The 21,925-nt window shown below is 40.4% G+C and overlaps 1 protein-coding gene across 1 annotated transcript in view; it reads right to left on the bottom strand.

Moving 5' to 3' along the window:
- Positions 1–521: 521 nt before the first annotated feature.
- Positions 522–21,925, bottom strand: part of kcnt2b (potassium sodium-activated channel subfamily T member 2b) — a 45,865-nt gene continuing 24,461 nt past the window's right edge. The window contains exons 11-30 of the mRNA XM_028042493.1: positions 19,373–19,537; positions 18,802–18,938; positions 17,908–17,971; positions 16,911–17,019; positions 13,546–13,654; positions 13,343–13,399; positions 11,374–11,526; positions 11,046–11,299; positions 9,414–9,738; positions 9,239–9,344; positions 8,985–9,157; positions 8,418–8,489; positions 7,391–7,525; positions 7,177–7,288; positions 6,511–6,612; positions 6,322–6,405; positions 6,095–6,223; positions 3,648–3,993; positions 3,425–3,509; positions 522–3,300 (exon numbers count right to left, since the gene is read on the bottom strand). Coding sequence (XP_027898294.1) covers positions 3,183–3,300; positions 3,425–3,509; positions 3,648–3,993; positions 6,095–6,223; positions 6,322–6,405; positions 6,511–6,612; positions 7,177–7,288; positions 7,391–7,525; positions 8,418–8,489; positions 8,985–9,157; positions 9,239–9,344; positions 9,414–9,738; positions 11,046–11,299; positions 11,374–11,526; positions 13,343–13,399; positions 13,546–13,654; positions 16,911–17,019; positions 17,908–17,971; positions 18,802–18,938; positions 19,373–19,537 — 2,835 coding nt within the window. The 3' untranslated portion in view covers positions 522–3,182. The remainder of the gene's footprint in view (positions 3,301–3,424; positions 3,510–3,647; positions 3,994–6,094; positions 6,224–6,321; positions 6,406–6,510; positions 6,613–7,176; positions 7,289–7,390; positions 7,526–8,417; positions 8,490–8,984; positions 9,158–9,238; positions 9,345–9,413; positions 9,739–11,045; positions 11,300–11,373; positions 11,527–13,342; positions 13,400–13,545; positions 13,655–16,910; positions 17,020–17,907; positions 17,972–18,801; positions 18,939–19,372; positions 19,538–21,925) is intronic.

The raw sequence follows: 21,925 nt of genomic DNA, 5'->3' as shown, positions 1-21,925 counted from the left end.
TTGCCTTACCTTGACCCGACTAATGTTCTGACACGAATAATAAGGTCTGGTCATAAAAAAGAGGCAAACTCCTAAGCATACTAATTGGCACTCGGGACGGCAAATAAAAGCAAAAAGAATATTGTGTGAACAAGCCAGGTACAGACAGGAAGACTTATTAAAGTTTGCTTTTCAAAGCTGTGAGAAACAAAGTACCTCTTGGTTACGAACACGAAGAGAATGCCAACCCCATTGACCTTGATGGGCATAAAATGTGATGAAAGCTTTGACTAACAAGGTGCAGCACTGCGTGATGCCTCGGAGACAACACACTGGATGTTGGGTGTGAATCGCACAGATTGTCGATGCTTCAAAGCAGGAATGACCCAAATTTGGCCTCATTCAGCAACACGAGAAACCCCATTAGATCACGCTCTCCATCTGGAACAGAAAGATCAGATGATGTGCTGATGTGAACCTCTTCCTGTGAGCGACTGCCCTCCGAGCTGCACAATCTGACATCAAGCACTAATAAGCCAGGGACAAGTAATACGTGATTTTAATATGTACATATTTTTTCTGCTATGATTGCAGTGAATCTACAGTTGTTGTTTTGACAATGTCAGTGTGAGTTCCTCCATTGCTGTGTGAATAGTCTCATTTAGACTTTTCCTCAAATGCCTTTGATAACAAAACAGCTTTCCAAATGATTTACTTTGATAAAACAGATTGATTTGGTCTGACAGGCTATGAATTAATGGATGTGAATAGTTTGTTTTCATTTTTTAGAGAAATATGAGGGCTTTTTGACTGAAACCCACCTCTAACATTAAAAAAAATCTAAATTAAAAAATTAATATTTAATATAAGTGAAAATTCATAGCAATAAATACATTTAAACTTTATTTTCATTCATCGTTCTAAACTGAAAGCTGAATAAACACCCCTTTGAAATGGTCTCCAATATACATGAAAAGCTTTTCAAAAAGAGGTGTGTACTGCAGAGCTGTTGGCATAAGTGCTTTTATATTACAGTGTATTATGTCCAAACTGTTTTGTCCGTTCATTACACATCAACAAAAATAAGCTGGTGGCAGGACGGCTGGAAAGTGGAGGATTTAAGGAATAAAAGTGGAAATTAAATGACTTCAGGTCAGACTTGTTGCAAGAGAGCTCACGTAAGCAAAGAAATGCTCCGGAGAGTAACACGACTGCCCGACAGTGACGATGTAAAGCTTGGAGTCTAAACGTGTCCATAACTGAGACTGGAGCTCTTTGGATCCTTTCGCTGCTGGTGAGCGTAGAAACAAAAATATGAATCAGAGGGGTGTTGGCTTTGATGAAAAATGCTAAAAGACACAGAAGAAGACAAAACACCTTAAAGGACACCACACACATTTCCTTGATGCTCATTTGGCAACAGATTCCTTTGGCAGTCCACATAAAATTGGCAGTGTCTCGCTCAGGCTTTGTGACTACATGTACATATCCATTCACATGCTTAGACACACTATACATATGGCACACACAATTCTGGTCACTTCAATTAGTAATCTGTTGAGGGGAGGAAAAACAACCTGAGTACCACAGTTCATGCTATCCCAATGATATATTTCTGCTTTACGGAAATTGCTTATCTTATTTTTAAAGGCCAGAAAATTGAACGATTTTAAATTTCCATCATCTGCTCTTAAAATATGGACACTGGATCCCAAGACTCACTTTTGACTCACTTAATTATTAAGAGAAACTGAAACATTAAGTATATGTGCCCGAACTTTTGCATGCCACTGTATGCCCAGTGCCTTGCAAAGGAATTCACAACCCTTAAACACCTCCAGACTTTCTCAAATTACAACCACAAATTTCTTATTTTATTGAGCTTTTATGTGATAATTATACATTTAAAGGAACGAGGTACGTAGAATGGAAGATATTTTGCAAATGCAAATGTAAAAAGTGTGACATTCATTTGTAATTTTGCCCATTTGTGAAACCAGTTGTAAAACTTTTCACCGATTTGTCCTTTTGTAATCTCTACCCAAGTCTCCAGCAAATTTCCTTCATAGACTGTCCTCTTTTTAGCTCCATCCTTCTTCTCTTTAACTCTGACACCTTCATGTTTCTGTTAAGGAAATCATCTCCACAGCATAATACTGTTCCCATCATGTTTCAGATAGAGATACTGAAAGTTCAAGGTGATCTGTGTTTGCATTTGTACGCTGTGAGCCAAAACGTTCAGCTTGGGGTGTCATTTGAATAGAACACCTTTTTCCACAGGTTTGCTGGGATTTCTACATGACTTGTGGAGAACTATAAAAAAGGCTTCTTACTGTTTTCTTGTAACAATCATGTCTTTCTTCCCCCTAGTCGATAAATACCAGATTTGCAGAGAGCAGGACTAATAGTTGTCTATCCAAACGGTTTTCCCACCTGAGTTGTTGACTCCTGCAGCTCTTCCAAAGTTACCTTGTGCATTTAGCAGTCTTCCCTGCGATTACGCCACATTCTCACGTCTGTCAGATCATAGACTGATCAGTGCTGATATGTTGGAAAATTAGAGTATTGTTTAATAATCTAACTCCTTCAAAGTTATTCAAAATTTGATCTATCTTATCTTCTTTCTGCTGTGCTCCTTGGTCATCACATGTTTTGGTGTTTATTCTCTGATGTTTCCCAAATGAGCTAAGGGTCTTTTACGCAGCTGCCTCATTAATACAGGGACTGAATTACACACTTTTAAACTTTGAGATTTATTTTGGGGTATGGGAGTGTAGTGATCTGAGCTCTACTGCTAAACTCATTTCCTCAGTAAGCTGCGTTGATGTTTGTGGTCGTAATGAGGCAGATTGAGAAAAACTTCAAGGGGATGTGAATACCTTTGGCCCTGCACATGCTCTCTGTGGATACAGTACATGATGCAGTACTAACATGCACAGCAACAGATATAAGTACATGTAGCTTTTCATTAAATGCACTTCTGTGTCCGCAGTTCTCAGCTGAAAAAAAAGGAAGGTGCATAAATAACATTTTCCAGTCAGTGTAGAAAAGGTCCATGTGTGCCCAGCACAGAAAACTCTGATTCTGAAAACACAGAGGTTCTGAGCCTTCTCTTTTCTTTTCGCTGTGGATTTCTCCTTCGTGACTGTATTGATGCTGGTCCCTTTCTTCCTGGCAGTGTTCTGAGTTTAGTCTTTTCTCCTTCACAGGTGGGTGCTATCCTGCGTATCAAACCTGTGGCTCTCTGATAGTCCAGCACTGCACTTCCTGCTGCTTCCTTGATTGGGCACCAGGGAGAGGGGGTCTGGTCTTATCAGGTACCTGCAGATGGGGCACAGTCAGGGATCGCAAATTGAATTCGGTTCTAATTGTAGGTTTCATGCTGGGTTCACTTTACAGCGCCATCACCTATAAACTGTTTTGTCTTGTTTTTTTTTCCACTCACACAACGTCGTGCAGGTCGAGCCTGGTGTCTGGAGAGGGGTTGATGAGGATGTACGACAGCCTGTTGCCTTGGTCTGTCATCCCATCTGACACCAGAGGAAAAGAGGTTAGAGAGGCAGGATATAAACTCAGCACAGGATACAGAGCAGGAGGAGCTGCATCCGCTCAAACGGCAGAAGTGCAAAGTTTGAAAAAGCATGCGCAAAGCAAAAAGTGAAACTTACTAAACCCAGTTGGAGAAAGGCCCAAATGTTTCATCCTCGTTCGCACCAGTGAATTGAGCTCCTGTCGTTCTGAGCGCCTGAACAGATTCAGCCTCTGCTGGCTGATCCGCTCCGCCGCGCTGCCCGGGCCACCTTTGGCTCCACTCGATCCCCGGCCCCCCTTCCTGCTCAGCCGTCTCGCCCACTGCATGCTCTTCCTCCGGAGCAGCGGGTGGTCCGAGGAGTGGGAGGAGGTGGAGACGGGCTCTGAGGAGGTGGAGTTACGGTGAGCGCCGGTGCGGGACAGGAGGGGCTCTCTGGGTTCTCTGGTGTCCTCGTAGTCTTCAACAGTGATGGATACCTGGGACTGAAGAACATTTAAAAAAATAACACTTTTTTGCCTTAATGTGGTTTGATTAACATGTTGCAGAGCTTTGATGGCTTTAATAGTTCCTCAGAACTGTTTGCAATTTCACAAAGATAGAAAATAAGAGGTACAGAAATATATTTCGATAAACCATTAATTTCTAATTAACAAATTTAGCACACTTCACAATGTTTAACACTTCAGACAAGTTCAGCTTTTTCACAATAGCATAACCTCACTCTCAAAAATGTATAATATATATACAGTATATATATATCAAGTTTTTTTTAGTAGTGTTTACTGTGTGTGTCATTCTTCAAAAAGGGAAAGGCAAGAGAACATGTAAAACTAAAGCAGAAATATGTTGAATCAAAATAAAATAGTTGCACACATCAACTGATGAAGGAGCAGGACTGAAAAGCTTGAAGTATGAATAAAGAGAAATACAGCATGATGAGTTTTAATTGATCCACATTTCTTCTTAAGTAGTCCTATCATCCTATTTCTGGTCAAAGTTTTCTCCAACGCACCATCTAATCCAGAGAGACGTTAGATTCTCACAGAAACAACACATTCAGGGTCGATTTTTACCACTGAAGTTTCCACTGAAGCTTGAAATGAACCCTTGGAGCTCCGGGACAACGACAAGTCTCACCACCACAGGCTGTTAGTCACATTACTCAAACTGTTACCCCTGCACTCGTTAATTATAATATACCAGACGATAATCAATCTGGGCAGCATGCATGGAGAACAGATCCAAATTTGGAGCAAAAACTATCCTGGTTGTTTGGAAAGCCAATGCTGCTGCAGCTGCTGAAAAAAAGGGAGTTCCTTTGTAGCGGCACATTGCCGACCTGGTCAGGAACTCAAAGGTCACCTTTCCCATCCTGGCCTTCGGTGTGATGAATGGTGGTTCTTACGCTGCCAACAAGCTCACTGTGCAGGAATTCATCATCCTGACTGTAAGCAAATGCTGTAACGATGGAGTATGAACAAAGATTTTCTCTATTCATACTGAGGTGTGTTGATCATCAAAGGTCAGCAAATGGCTAGAAGAACTCAAACTTCCCCAATAAGTGCACTAATTAAAACGTTTAAACCAAATGGAAGTAAAACAAACAAATCTCCCCTACGCTGACAGAAGGGGATAGTGAAGATGGATACAATTTCTCCAACAAGACTCTGGTGAAATTCTGCTGAGAAACTTTAACTGGGATTTTTGCCAGCAAGCAACATCCCTACTGCTAAGTACGGCGAGGGATCTGTAATGCTGGGGGCTTATTTCCCTTCCAAATGCCATTCTGAACTGTTTGAAACACAAGGAAATATATACAATATATATATATATATATATATATATATATATATATATATATATATATATATATATATATATACAGTATATTTATTTAAGATAGGTTCTCATTAAGTTTTAACAGTGTAATAAGTCATGCTGAAATCAAACAGAAAAAAATCACCAAAACAAAAGATCCTCTGAAACATGAGCTGAAGAAAGTGAAGCAGAGAACTGAGTTTAATTGGACAAGCCACACCCAGACAAACTAATGTGTTGGCAGTGTAAACAAATTACTTAAGTGAATCCTGTCTGACAACACGCAGGAGGTTTCAAAAAGAAACACATCATGCACTGATCTAAAGGAATTCAAGAACAGATGAGAATAAGTCACTGAAGGTTACAAATGCATATTAAAGCGTCGGGATTCCACTGAACCACAATGAGAGCTTTTATCCAGAGATGAATACATGGAGCAGTGGGGGACCTTCCCAGGTGTGCAAAGCTTCCCATTTCACTAAAAGAGTGCAGCAATGTCTCCTGCAGGAGGTCACAAAAAACCCAAGAACAAAATTGAAAGCAGATTCAATTCAATTGCCTCAGCTAAGCTCAATTAAACAAAACTAAATTGGGCAAAAATGGCATTAATGAAAGTAGATCCAGTCCAAAACTGTTGCTTAGCATAAAGGCCTGACTCATGTTTGCAAAGCATGATTGCTGTATGATGATTGCTATAGGGATATTTTATTTGGGGTTTTCGTGATGTGTTTAACACGGAAGTTATGACATGAGAACAAGGCTGACCTCAGACACTGGAAGCTTGTGGGCCTCTGTCCGGTAGATGCCTATAGGAATGTCTCCTGTGGAGGAACATAGTTTCTGATAGAGCCTCCCGTAGGTGCGAATCCACAGGTCGTCCTCTGTGATCTTCATCTGGAAACCAAACAAAACAACAATCGGTCTCTGAGGCGATCCTCTGTCCACCCAAACTAAAATCCAGCCACTTGTTTGTTTGTGCTTTAGCTACTCACGGCGCAGAGGAAGCCTGAGCCAGGCATGGAGTCTAACCCCAGCAGCAGCCTGGTGATGGAGATCATGTAGTCCTTCACAAATGACTGGCGCGGCATCACAACAAACAAGTCAACGAGACACAAGTCATTACTGAGACAGAAGCCACCTGAAGAACGACGCTTGTTATTCAAGGAGAGTGTGTTTGACACCTGGTAGAGGAGAGTGTCCAGCATGCTAACGCTGAACACCTTTCCGGCGGCAAATGGCAGGCGGAACATAAAGACCAGGTTGGAGCCCTTCTCTCTTTCCTTCTGCAGATCAAACACAGCGACGCTCAGCTAGGTGTCAGGTTTTATGGGCTTTCTGAGCGGATCAGAGGAGTCTCTACCTTCTCTTCATGTGTCAAATCTCCCCCCAGCGAGGCCGAAACAATACTTAAGGATTTATTACAGGCAGACTGACATTCAGTCTTAAGAGCAAATTCAACTGTCCCTGATTTGTATGCGGTGTGAGAATAAATCTGATAGACAACATAAAAAGCTTTTACTGCTGAAAGAGGGAGAGACAATGGTTTTCCTAATGATGTTGGGCCAATTTGAGAGAGGATGTCAGACTGTGGCTAATTTACTGCTTTGTTAATGGCTGTTATTAATGCCCAGAGCAAGACTCACTAGCTGTCATTGAGTATGTTAACAATGACAACAAATTGCCAGATATTAGCGCAAAAGCTCATTCTACCATCCTATTTATTCATTTCTGTTCCACTCAGACAATGAACTTTCATGAAAATAAAGCATTTGTCATGCTTATTTCCTTTTTGATTAATTTTTGACTCATAAAATTAATCAAAAGGAGACAACGGCTTTGGACTTTACCTTTTCCAGTTTGGACAAAGCCAAGGAATAGTGATCTTTGACTTTGAACTGCATGAACCGCATGTTTGCAGGATGTGTGAGCTCTGTGATGATACTAAGAGCTGGAAACAGTCTGGGATTGAAAAGGACAGGAAAAATAAGAAACATAATACAGGAAAAAGAACATATTACTTTTGCGTGTGAAATTGCAAGTGAACGTTTGGGTGAAATTGACCTGAACAGTGTCTGGACGTTAACAATCGTTTTGGCGTCAGCCATGTAGTCCTCCTCTGCAATCATGGAGCTCTCTTTGTCAAACACCACCATCGTGTCTGCAAAAGTGATTCCACATCGCAGAAGGCTGTCCAGACTGCAAAAAGGGAATCAGTTTTGTTTTTTATGCCAGAATAATCAGTATTTACACTAGTAATTTTACAAAGTGGAAACATATTTGTGGCAAAGATATTAGGCTCAACTACTCAACCTTGCAGTACGCCCTAAGTCACTCTAATGCAAGTGGAAATATATAATTAAAAGAAAACTTTTATTGTCTGTCACTAAAACAAAAATTTTTGTATTTTTTGTTAGAAACACACAAAATTAGAACAAAAATATATGGGATACTCAAATACAACTGTGAAGTGGAATGAACAGGATAGGAGATTCTCTACATTTTTCTGCAAATACCAGAAATAAAAATGTCAAGATCAGTCAGATTGGATTGAGAGTATACGTAAGCTGCAATTTTCACATCTTGGTAGAAATTCTCAGCTGCATTTAAAGCATAAATCTAAGCCCCTCCACTGTAGCACTAATCCTCAGCTCAGGGTTGCTGAAAGGCGAACTTCGACCTCTATCTGAAATCTTTTGCAGCCAGTAACGAGTTTTCTCTCATATTTGCCTTGTATTTGGCTCCATCTATTTTCTCAACTGTTATCAGTGTCCCCACAGGATGATGCAGCCATCACCACGTTTCACCCTGGGGATGGTGTGTTCAGGGTGATTTACAGAATTATCCTATGAAATGGTCTGCATACTGACCTAAAGGCTTCACTTTGGTCTCATCTGACTGAACAACTTCTTCCACATATTTGCTTCAAACGTGTCTAGTTCCATTAATGTTATGATTTCAATAAATTGCATTCAAGATTCTGTATATAGTCTGAAAATATGTGTAAAAAATACAACACTTTTGCAGGGTACTGAAACTAGGAAACACACATAGATTAGTATAAATGTAAAAAATATAAATTTGGTCTTACTTTTCAATGGAGCCCACTGTGTAGAAGACCATTGGGAACCAACAGATGGCTTCCAGAAAATCAGCTTCAGGTCTAGGCAAATGGGGAAAACAGATTTCAGAGTGTTTCCTACACGCCACAGAGAAGAGCAAACGTTCCCACAGCTACAGTCTGCCCTCCCTCTGCGCTGAATTTACTGAAGAGACAAAAGGCCTTCTGAGAAAGCTGAAAATAACGGCACTACGCAGCAGTGACTCAGCATTTTATTGCCTTTTTATTGGATTCCACTCTCATTTGGCCGACTGCGTTCGTGTAGCTGCCACAAAAACAGGACGTGTGCTGAAAGCATTCAGCTTGTCACCAATCATGTTTACTGGCATGGTCAGTGGCTCAGTTTTTCTCCCCCACTTGCTTTTTTAAGAGGGGACCAATTTTGCCATTCTGCACAACCTAGATTTCGAATCCCGCTGTCATCATTAAAAGCCGCGATTATGGACAGTACCAGGATGTGACCTGTTTAGAGTCTGAATCTGGTTTTACTACGGTACACAGGATGTAAGGAAAACCAGGAAAAGAAAAAGGTCTCACATGCTCTCCAGCAGCAGCACGATGGGTTTGAGCTCCTTCCTTGTTCGGTAGTAAGCCCGAAGAGGCACAATGAAGTTGTACAGACCATTTCCTGCGCTCTCCGCAGAAACAATGATCAATTTGTTTTTGAAGCCGTAGGAACGTGCATCCTCAAAAGGGATGTGGGGACAAGGCTGGAGGAGAAGTGTGAGAGATTATGGGGTTGTCTTCTGGTATGTATGAGTAAAGATAAAGAAGCAATTTGGGTTGCAAACCTTATCCATGCGCAGGCAGCAGAAAGGCATTTTTTCTTGGAGAAGATGGCAAAGTGCAGGTGAGCTGCCGATATACGGAGAGTTCAGCGGGTATCCCTTCACCCACCTGCAGCCCAAACTCACATTTACCTTTGAATCTATTTGAACAACCTCCTATATGATTTGCTCTACTCACTCGCAGTGTCGACCCCACCAGTGGGCGCTTTCATCTTTATCGCCGTCATCCTTGCCTTCCTCTCCTCCTTCGTCCTCCGACTGCTCCCCCAGCAGGTCAAAGGTTGAGTTGTTGACTCCGTCTACCAGCTCCAGGACCGGCGCGATGCTGTGTCGTCTTTCGTCCCCTGAATCTCCCATGACGGGCAGAGCCAAGGTGTTTGCACCCCCGATCTCTACCCTGGAGCTGCTTCTGCTCCCTCTGCCGCTGCCGAGGCTTGTGCCTCCGGGGTCCTGGCCCTCTGGGCTGCTGTCACTGGAGTCCTGCAGGTCAATGGCAACGGTGCCTGAAAACATACCCATAAGGTAAATATCGACCATTTAAAACATGTAAAACGGTTCAGAAGTGTGGGGGCTGAGAATTTGAGTGTGACAGTTTTATTTTTGTCCACTTGGTGGCAGGTTTGTGTAACGACAGAACCTAACCACAGGCAAGATCCTTTCTAATCAAATGCAGGTGCAATGAATTAGAGTAATATTAAAAGTCAATATGTTCCAGTAATACAATTAAAAACTGAAACTCATATAAGGATTGAAGGAACAGAGTGAGATAATTCAAGCAGTAATTGCTTTTAATTTTGACTAGAACATAACAAATAAGATCCAAGAAAAGAGGATTTATAACTAGAAACATTCTGCCAGGCCAATATTATGGCCTTCACAGCCACTCTGCAGTCAGTGACAGCCTCCACAAGGAGGGATACAGCAAATAGGGCTGCTGCTATAGGAGCCTGGTTGTTCACAGAGGTATTCAAGTATATTAATCAAAAGTTGAGTGGAAGGAAAACGTGTAGAAGATAAAACTGCACAAGACACACAGCATGGGCCACCAGAGTTGGATAGTAACTACTTACATTTACTCAATTACATTTACTTGAGTAACATTTTAGAAAAAAAATTACTTTTAAAGAATATTTTTACTACACAGTACTTTTTACTTTTGCCTTAGTAACTTTATTATGAAAAGTCTCTACTCTTGAGTAAAATTTCTGAATTCTCTACCCACTGAATGAAAAAACAAACATGTTTCCAAAGATTCAGACACATTCACACACCTGCAGCTTTTGTTAAAGTTTCTTAAGTTTTTTATTGAAAGAAACTGATTATGCAACTCTTGCCTGATTTTATTATTTTTGTTACTTATGTAAATTATTGTCACCAAATTACCAAAATTTCCTCTTACCTTTATATTTCGGTCCATCTGATTATGTAATTTTCAAAATTAAATGGTTGATATTTTGATCAGTTACTCAGTACTTGAGTCGACTTTTTACCAAATACATTTTTACTTTTACTTGAGTAAAAATATGTTGAAGTAGTTCTACTCTTACTTGGGTAAGGATTCAAACGTAAGACTCTCTAGATGCAAGGCAGCAGTGCTACTGATGGTACCACAGTGCAAATCTGTAAAACATATAACCTAACCCTATAACTTTCGAATGCAGAAATAAATTTCCTTTCCATTGACATTCTAATATCAATGGATGGAGATGCTCATAAAAATGCAGAACAGTTTTGAAAACAGTTTCGATGAAAAATTCTGAATGATGAAAACACTGAGATAGATTTCATGCAGTCATTCTGTCTTACTGACCCATGCTGGCGATGATGCTGTGCACAGGCAGGCGGGTGAGTCCATGGTAGATACTTTGGTGGACTCCTCTTGAGTTTCCTCCCGTGCCTCCCCAGGACGGTTCCCTCTGACCCCTGACAAATGCCGAGTTCTCCTCTTTTGATATGTTGATGTAGAAGCATGTGTCAGAAGCCCCCATGATGTGGCACGGTCCAGGATTCAGCAGGATGTTTGTGGTGTCCAGTCTCCGCACTGCAATCAAACAGACCCCAAACCTGCAACCACGCAGGCCTGATCAGCTCTGAGCGATAGATTTCAATGAGTAGCACGTAGTGGTGCTTTCACTCACTTTTTATGTGCATGAAAGGATGCAAAAGTGAAACTCTTTCCTTGGTATTCTCCAAAGAATTTACTTTCTTCCAGACGAATGTGATGCACCTCGTTGGCTGAGCAGCGTCTATACGTTCGGTGCCACTGGTCTGGTGAACCTGCGCTGCCATCCCTGAGACAGAACCGAAACACGTGGGAATTGTTGAGGTGTGACCTTTTACAATGTGTTATTTTAAGCACCCAGGGTCACATGAGAGGATATTCCATCAAGGTTATAGTGACGACATCTTACATCTCTATCTAAGCTGCTAATCAATACTACAATCAGGGCGAGGAGGGAGACAAGGTCTCGCAGCTCCGGCTTAGTCATTTGTACTGTTAAAAGGACACCAGCTCTCTCAGAGGGGATACGGTTTTACACGCGGGGGCTAAAGAGGTGACAACAAGAAGCAACAGTGTGGAGGTAGTGTGACTGTGAACAGTCTGCAGAAGAAAAAAGGCTCCATATAAATAGAGTGTTAAAAAATGTTCAATTTACAGGATCTGGCTGTGGGGCAGAAGAGAAGGATGGCAAGTTTAAGTCACCATCAGAGCCAAAACCCAGATGGCGTCAAGTCCAGATATAGATGAATTCTCATGAAAACACCTCGACACATTCTTTAAAGGGTAATTTAACCTATAGGTTGGATTTAACAAACAGGTTTGCACTTTTGCTTCCCTGCTATTGAATAAATAAACATTTAAATTGAATTTGAATTAAAAATGCCTTTATTTCAGGTACAGTTGCCTTACAAAACAATAATTGTGTATTGTTTGGTCAGATTTTTTTTAGTATTATTTTTGATTGCATTATAATACCAATAATAAAACTTGAATTTCCATATATCAGTGTACTATTGTTCCTGAAGTATTAACTTACAAGTTAACAAATGTAATAAAACTCCAGTTCTGCTTAAAATGTGTATGTAGCTTTAAGCCTTAATGGTTCTGTAGAATTGGCAGTCAGTATCTTACCAACAGCAGACAGCTGTCAGAACAATCTCAGTTTTCAGCATCAGAAAGAAATTCTCACAGTAAAGTCAACGTAACTGCTAGTCAGATCTGGGTTATTTACACAGAAGATTTATATTTTTAATAAAACAGCTCAATTTTAAGACAAACTTAAAAGTTTAGACCAATCCCATACTAGTTGCCAGTTCCCCTGTCTGGCCCAAAGACCAAACAGTGCACACTAACAAATGTTGATCTTTTGGTGACAATGTTCTAGGGATTGCCAGAAATTTTAACCAGAACATTATAAGTTAAAATGAAAAACAACTCTCTGAAGAGTATATGAAGAGGTTTGGCATCTTTCACAAGCTTTTTAACAATTGAGATATTTTTTATTGAACAATAAAGCATGTTCAGTTTCACTGGCAGCAAGACTTTTTGTAGAAACTCAGTAAGTCAGTGTAAAAAGCAACCAACCAGTGTTAACCCAAGAGCACAATTTGCTTTTAACAACATGCAACTCAGTGTCCATATTAGACCTCTGTTTAAAAGATGGTAGTCTAAATGTTTCTACAACAAAACTTAAATGAGCAACTATGACACATGACCATAATAGTTCTTGTATAAAGAAATGTACCGTAAACCTGTCTGATGACTCTTTGTGGTTTTTTAGTTCCTCCTGAGACTCTTGGAGTCAGACGCTCTTAGGCTATGCAACATAAGAAAACTCTGACAGTTTTATGTTTACTTATTCTCTATAAAATTTTTTAAAACTTTAAATTAGCCACATTTTAGTTATTTTTACCCTCCAGATAATTGAGGTGTAATTACAAATTATATTAAATTTGTTTAAATTTAATATTTAAACAACTGTTTAAATATTAAATATTTAAACATTCACTTCCTGTGCTACATGACAGAAAATCCTTCGGATTCATATCATACATGAATGTGTCCCAGAGCAAATATAAGTATCTATTTATTTTGACGTATGCTACCTGTTAAGGGCTTGAAAAGCTCCGGCACGTTGCTTGAAGGCCTCTTGGGGTGTAGTTCTGAGATACGGGCGGGGGGAAGAAAAGATGTAGAGACAAAAGCAGCTTTGTTTTGTTGGTTTATCCCTCTAGTGTTTAATTTATTGGTCGTGAAGGGAATATCAACATTTAGACAAAATTAAATGAATGAAAGGTGGTAAACTCACTGTCCTCTGGAGGAGTGAATCAATAGAGTAATAAGAGTGGAGGTACCAGGGCATACACAGTTTAAAGCCAGCATGGCGTACTTAAATTCCTCTTCGCACACCACATGATCTGCAGACAGAAAAACACATTAAGGACACATCAGCTAAGGTTTTTATAGGCTTCAGTAAAGAAGAAGAATTGCTCTTCATGAGTGCCAAAGAGTTATAAAACTGTTCAACAAACAGTCTTCAGAAGTCACCAAATACAAATATCACTTAAAAAGATTATTACTCTACGTTTTATTGCAGACTGATTTCAGAGATAATTTAAAAACTGTTAAAGTTAACAAAAACAATCAGCTTTATTTCAAATGCTTAGTCCTCTACAGACCTCTTAGAAACCCCCCCCCATCTATCTCCTTCACCAAGACCTTATTTAAAGGTGAAAAATCTACCTTGAACAATTTTTGTACCATAGTAAATGGTACATGGAATTACTTTCTTGAAGTTTTTGTCTTTAACATGGCAAATGGAGAAAAAGTTTAAGGGTGGATTAAAGAAAAACACACAAAGTGGTGTTCTCTCTTAAAAGCTGACGCATTCTTTTGTCAATAGAAAACTGCTGGATTCAGCTTCTGGTTCACTGAAGTGCCGTGGCAACAACATGCTGCCACCATGTAAGCCACGAAACACTTGCATGCATCTCCTGCACTTGCCTTTGACCTGCTGTTTACGTACACAAAGCATGAAGAACTGAGCGCATCGAACTCACGGCTCAATCAAAAATCCACTCAGCTTGTTCAACTAAGGGGAAGAATCTCAAGTCGCTGTTAAAGTTTGGAGAGAGATGGAAAGCTGGAGCAACAGGTCAGAGTATTCAGACACATTCATCAGCTAACACCTAATGGAGCCATGTGGGTCAACCACACAACCCGAGCAAACACAGACCACACTTTCCTTTCAGAGTCTCCTCTTTCAAAGGAAAATCTGATCGACCGGTTAATGTTTGTAGAGAGCCAACCAGTGAAAAGGAGCCAAAGGAGAATCCATTTCCTGTGCTGGATATTTATTTTTTGATTGCAGTGTCTTCAGTTCAGTGCACAGGCATATTAGGCTGCCTGTTAAGCAAGACAGTTGATCTGGGCAGTAAAAGCACAGAATGTGCGCCACATTAGGTTTTAATTGGTGACAGAGCATCAAAGCCAGAGATGGAGAATCGCACTCAATCGGCTGCTAATCTAAGAAGCAGATGGTCATATAAGATAGAAATGCAGCTTGTGTTAAAATTAATGAGACGTGTGACTGAAGGTGGCTAGGTGATAAACATGTTAATTAAAAAAAAACAAGGGATTGTTATTCTTCTGATTAAGTAGCAATGTTCCTTTGGCTCAGATCAGCACATCATAATGCAGCGCACACACAAAATGTGCTGTAGTCTCCCGGTATCCAACCTGTCAATTTATTTTGAAGTTAAAGAGACATGGGCATCTGCTGCTGCTGCAGAGGACAAGACAAAAATAAAGAAATGAAGTAGCTTCTATGGAGCAGTCCTTGTTATTATAGTTATGCACATACAGTATTTCCACTGAATAGCTCAAATTCCAAGAATGCAAAGATAGAAGCCACTGTCTTTTGATTCTTCCTCCGGTGGTTTCCTTCCTTCTTTGTCTACGATCACGATCTGGTTATTCCTCTTTCTCTCATGGTTGTGCATCCTTCAGATTCCTGAACTAAGACCTCAGGACTAAATCAAAGACTTTGTCCTAATGCACACACATACACATAAACACACATTTCCTTTTCCCTTTCATTCTTGCTCTAAAGACCTTCGCTCTTTTCTTTGTGTTTTCTGCTTCAGCCCAGGATGAAACGTCTAGACCGAAGCCTGCATGAACGCATGACTCATTGCAAGTGCAAATATGGTTATTTGCATCATCTGAAACAGCGCAATTAGGACCTGACCACAGGTCCACCAGCTTAGCTAATTAAATCAGTAACTTTGTTACTGCGTGGATAAGTGGGCTGCTTTTAACAGTGTGTAGCTACTTAAGCAGAGCACACTTGGGGGGCAAGAGAATATTTTTGCTCAATAGAAATTGGATGAATAATCAAGAGACGAGCCGGGTTAGGATATGTATTGTTCCTCGACGTTTCTGGGTTTGCTACTGCATCATGGCGACTGATCTTTTCTAATGAATGTTCAACTCCCATTAGGCTGAGTTTGCAGATCAAATTAAATTGTGTATCTCTTGTTCATTAATGCCTCCCACACCATCACTTCAGGAGTGTTTTCTAAGTGGTGTCAAAATTTGGCATCTGTACTCACACTAACGTCCGTGTAACTGTACACTCTGTGAGTCAAGCTATTGTGATTTCGGGATTTGGAGAACAAAATGAACTCAACTTGTTCTAAACAAATTTCCTCATTGAAGCATGATAATGCAATGTAAATTAAGGAATTAAGAAATCACAAATTTGCTACATTTTGAATGTCTGCTTCATCAAAGAGAGGACATCTACAAGCTATTAGGCAAAGCACAATGAGCGAGTCATTTGTTTAGTAAATGAATAGAATAGGAACATATTTGTGCGTTCATGTGAGAATGGAAAACATCAAAGTTGTTTAAGCCGTTTACTGTTCAAAGAGTTTTCAGACTTCAAGCAGAAGATTCCTCCCGCAGAGCTCCGTGTTGATCACGTTTTGAAGAAAAGGTGTGATTAGGGATGAACATGAAACTCTCTTTGTGCACAACAATTCCTGCACTACTAATAACAAAAGCCCCGGCCTGTCGGCGTAGTGTTTTAACAGCGCTGTGGGAGGATTACCCTGCGGAGAGAGCTTGTCTGCCAGGTTAGTGCGACTGCAGCACTTTTCAAAAAGAGGGGGATTTTCTTTGCTAAAGTAGTAGAGTAAAACATTAATCATCGATGGAGACAGCTGAGATTGAATTGGGTTTCAGATCGTCCAGGGCTGCAAGCAGAGAGACGTGCAAGAGGAAAGACAGGACGTGAGAGAGCGCAGGTCCTTGTCGTTCACTCACAGATGATGCTGTGCAGGATGGAGATGGAGACTCTCCAAAGAGCAACGTTTGAAACTCGCAAAAGGCTTACAGGCAAGCTGTGCCAATTTGTCCCACACTTCCTCTGAGCTGGGAGGAGAGATAGGGCTGCATGGGCACTCTGAGGGAAAATACATGCTTTAGGATAAAAAGTCAAGTAGATGGTTCAGGTAGAACTGGGGACAAACTATTTCCTTTGTTAAAGTGGAAAAAAAGCACAAAACGCACAAAATAAGCTTCCAAACAAGATTAGGAAGAAATATTATTTCAAACAATTTGTTGCTTCCCGACAATGCCAGCCTCTTCGTTTTCACACTCTCTGCCCACCTGCAAACTTGACGTGGAACTTGTTCTCCGGCTTCAGAATCTGGACGTACAGGGGGCAGTTTGGAGCAAAGTCTTTGACTGCCCAGGCTCGGAGGATGGTTTGATGGTCCTGCCAAAAATAAAAAAACAGTGTATTGAGTTGTATTGATCACAGAAAGCGGGAGGGAAGAGAGAGAGAGAGACAGTAAGGTACAAAGAGATCATAAGAGGCATCAGACTGTTATAGCATTCCTCTTGAATGCACCTGCCTGATGGTGTGGCGCAACGTAGTCCTGAAAGTTCAGAGCAATGAAATTTGGACTTCTTGTTGTCAGACTTGTTAAGATGGTGAAGAATTACTTGTGAAATAAGGGTCATGAGATGGCTTTTAAAAATTGTGTGAAAGTAAGAATGACATAAAGCTTTACAATTACAGCTAGCACTTATTTTGATCTGAAGAGGATAAAAGTCTTGCTCTAAATATCCATTGAATAAAATGTGTGATGTCTTGAACTACACTTCGCCAAAATACTTTGTTGGTTACACCTTTTGAAAATGATTGAATCTGTCAGGTGCTCCTTTCATATCTGCAGAAGTTTTTTAACTTCACCATTTATAGACTTGACTGAATATTTCAGCACTCCTTTAAGGAGAATTGGTAGAGTTCATTTAAATTGGTTGATTTTCTGATACAGCTTTAGCTTTTCAGGCCACTTAGCAGGTTTCTAGAGGATTGAGGTCTGGGCTTTGGGAAAGCCATTTTTCCCCATTTCAAAATCATCTGATCAGAATTTAGCCGAGGAGCACAAACAACCCAGAAACTACCAATAATCAACCACAAATCATCCAGATTATTTTCCTCAAAAGATCTGGATGGATGGTAAGGCATTTTATTTCACAATAACTGTGAAATAAAATTAGAATTATGCTTAAAAGTCCTGCAGGAAGAGCAAAAACTTTAGCCATGATTAATGCCGAAGAGAGTCAGGATCAAACAGGGAAATGTTGAAGCACGTACAGCAGCAATGCGGTCCACTTCAAACCGGTTACTGAGGATAAAGCAGGCCTCAGCATCGTCCATCCTGCAGGTAGTTAGTAGAGCCAGCAGCCACAGGAGCGAGACAGGCAGACGGAGTGGGAGGGAGAGAAAGAGGAAGAGAGAATTGGGGGAGGCCGTGAGACACAGGAAGAAGTGTGTTGTCATGTTATTGTCAGAGAGGACAAAAGAGGAAGAAAGTGGGACGACAGAACAACAAATGTACCAATGTAACTTTATTGCACACACCATTTTAAGACGACATAGTGGGAGGTGAGGGGAATAAACAAGGAGGCTTTTTCCGTGACACTAGCATAACTTGTTTTATTTGCAAGTCAGTATCTTGCAAAAAAGTATTCATATGCCTTGAACTTTTTCACATTTTGTCACAACCACAAACTTTGATGGCACGTTATTGAGATTTTAAGTGACAAATAAACACAAAGCATAGAATCATAAAGTAGAGAAGAAATAAGCAAGTAAAAACCTGAAAGATGTGACCTGCATCTATTTTCGGTCCCCTCCACTCTGATACTCCAAAATAACATAGAATGCCACTGATTGCCATAAGAAGTTACCTAAATAGTGCATAGAGTCAAAGTGTGTGTAAATTACTCTCAACATAAATAAAGCTGTTGTTTTTGCATTGAATATAATGAAAAGGTTCAAGTGGTATGAATACTTTGCATGGCATTGTATCCAAACTCAGGGGGTGGAAATTATAGGTGTTACTTTTGGCCTCCAGACACTTCAAGAATTAATTCTGAGCAGCATATTAAATATTATTGACCACTGTGGAGCTTTTCATATCTCCCCAGTTTAATAAAACTGTTGTAATTAAGCTTTTAATAGAGACAGCCAGCCATGATTACTCACTTGGCCCTCATAAGGTCTTGATCTTTGAGGGCAGACCCCTGCAGGTAGATGACTCTCAGAGCCCAAAGAGGAACATGAAGGACCCTCCTAACCTGGACGTCCATCTCAGCAGGGCAAAGGATTACCACATAGTAGTCCTGCACACACACAGGAGGAAAAATACAGCCCAAAAGGCTTGGGCTTTAGATGTTTATGTTGACCACAAAGATGCTTGCAGAGGTCACCGAAAGTCAAAAAACGTAGTTATTTATTCACTTAATGCCAAATTTCACATATCAAATAAAAAAAAAATGCCTAAGTCATATTCAGCCTGCATCTACATTCTGCTCTCAGTAACAAAAAGTAAAATGATCCCCAGAAAAACAAGTAAATATTCACACCTTCCAGCAAACAGACTCACAGCTGCTCCAGCATGAATAAGTCAGAGTTGGATCCTTGGTATTGCAGGATTAATCCCCTGCTTTGCCCTCGGCTGCTTTTGCTCCTGGAAAGGTTTAATTATAGGCAACAAACACACTTCCACACATTCAACGGACCCCTGAAAACCTTCTTGTCCTACTTCAAAGCAGACCTGAAGCCGAGGGTGAGCAAAGAACTCGTTGAGGAAGTCCATGAGGAGGTCAATCTTGAGGCAGCTGACACACAGCACCACGTGTTTCTCCGTCTGCGCCCTGTAGCGGCTGTAGTTGCCTCCGGATTTCTGCCGCTCCATCCACAGAAAGGCCAGCTGTTCAAACTGCATCGAGGACGACATTTATCACATTCAACAGATGGAAAGCGGATTAGGTTAGCTGGAATACAGCAAAGACCCAGGTGGTATATGAAAAGAAAAACGATGCCTAGTGTGTGGTGTTTCCATTTGATCAGGGAAAGTGTTTGGGGACAAATTAAGATAAGTGGAGATTTCAGGAGTGTGGGTGAGTGGAATGTGATAGTGCACATTAACAGGGAGAAACACGTAATGGAAATATTAGTGAGGCTCAGACGAAACGGCACAGATGTTATCTGGTGCAACAGGAGGAGCGACGGATGGTAGAAAGTATTAAATCTGAGAAAATGAAGTGCTGAAGGAATGACGAGAGTTTCCTACACACTTCAGTTTGTCGTCATACACACACACACACACACACACACCCCCGCGTGCACCCTCACACACACACGCCTGCATGCACACACACACAAATCTACTCAATGTGAAGGTCACAGACTCAGAGTCGACACTGACAAGCAGAAGCCCTGGTGATTGCGCTGATGTATATCCTCTGTTGGAGCAACAATCGTTGCAATGAATGACAAATAATAAAAATATAGGATCTTCCATCTTTGTAATTAACTGTTTCTTTTCTTGCAAGTTTTTGTTGTGCCTCAGATAAAATAAAACATCGTTAGCCATATATGCAATGGCTCTATCAAATGTACACACCCCAGTAAAAACTCCACATTTTGGTGATAGAAAAATGAAAACCAACTTGGGGCAACACAAACAAACATATTTGCCAGTAGGACAATTTGTTAAAAAACAGAAAAGAAAAGAAAAATGTTGTGGTGGGGTAAACAAGTGGTCGGAAAGGTTTCCATACCCTTAATTTACAGCGTTTTATGATTGAAGTTCAGATTTAAGTCTAGCATTCAGCAGTGTTGAGTCCAGAACTCTGCAGTGTGCTTTATGTCAGAGAAAAGGCAGTTATCAATAATTTAAGAAAATGACAGTCCCTGCATCCCAAGAAATGGATAAAAAGTCAATAAAGTCAGAGTTCAGGAAGGCTGCCAAAAGGTCATCATCAACATTGAAAGAGCTGCAGAAATTTCTGCCACGTTCTGTTTGTTTATCCTTATCTGACTAGAGGGAGGATGAGTCACGGTCCGATGAAACTGACAATTCACAAAGGTATGTTATACAGACAAACAACATTAATTATCAAAACAACACCTTACCCACAAAAACAGAATGATTGCATCATCACGATTTGCTTTATTTTAGATAAACCACAGGGTTTGTGTTGAAGTGAATAAATATTTTAACATTTTCAGTCACCAATCGGTTTTGATGAAAAACCTTCAGGTGTTCGCCAAAAAAAAGCTGCAGATAATTCTCAACACATCAGTGAGTCCAAGTATCCATCCAAAAACAACAGAATGATGACTGCATAGAATGATTCAAGTTTTAGACACCAAAGCAGGAGTCTAAATCTGACAGTAAATCTGCGAGGTAACCTGAAGATGGCGGTGGGATGTGGTGAACCTTTGCAAAGCAGAGCGCTGACTTATTGTCAAGTCAAACTGCGAGATGCTGATAAACTCCAACCGAAGAAGACTGAATGCTGAAATTGAACCAACAGGTGCTTCAACAAAGTATTAGTTTAAGGGTTTGCACACTTATGCATTGTTGTATCTTTTTTTCATTTTATTTTATTTTCCAGACATATCTAATTGTTATGTTGTAGACTTTTACAGTATAATGTCATATTTTAGGTGGAATAAGTTTAAAAAGTTTAGAAAATGTATCAGTTTTATTTTTCAAATCACAAAAACCGGATGTTTCATCAGGGGTGTGTACAGTGTACGTCATTAGGATAGTATTTTATTTTGCCCCATTTTAAAATTAATGATGTAACAAGGTTCACACAGAAAATATCAAGATTTGTTTCAAGTGAACTCAAGTGATGAAACTGAGTTGTAATAAAGAACATTTTACCTTTCTTCTAATCTTTGCTCAGAATCACAGTCTTAAAAATCCCATCAAGAGGCACAACCTCTAAAACTCTGGCAATTTGTCAAGAAAACCCAGACAACAGAAGTAAAAAGAAAAATCAGTAAATCAGGTGAGACCTGTGGCTGTTTGTAGCCCAGACAATGGTCAGGGTCAGACAGAGGTACACACTCGGTCACAAACACCCCCAACCACACACACACACAGGATGGGGGCCAGCAGGGGCCAGTTTCTAAATGTCACAGGGTATTTAAGGATGAAAGATGTGGAGGGGAAGTGGAGAGCATGAGATATCAAAGTTAAAGAAACGTTTTGCATAAATTTATTCATCCAAGTTTCAAAAAATGTTTTGAAGCTAAAGTTTTTTTTTGTTGTAATGAGGGCTTTGTGCAATCACCCTGACCCAACTGGAAT

This window comes from Xiphophorus couchianus, chromosome 16 (assembly GCF_001444195.1).
Source record: "Xiphophorus couchianus chromosome 16, X_couchianus-1.0, whole genome shotgun sequence".
Taxonomy (NCBI): domain Eukaryota; kingdom Metazoa; phylum Chordata; class Actinopteri; order Cyprinodontiformes; family Poeciliidae; genus Xiphophorus; species Xiphophorus couchianus.
The sequence above is the reverse complement of the archived record's forward strand: the minus strand, read 5'-3'. Positions and strand labels throughout refer to the sequence as shown.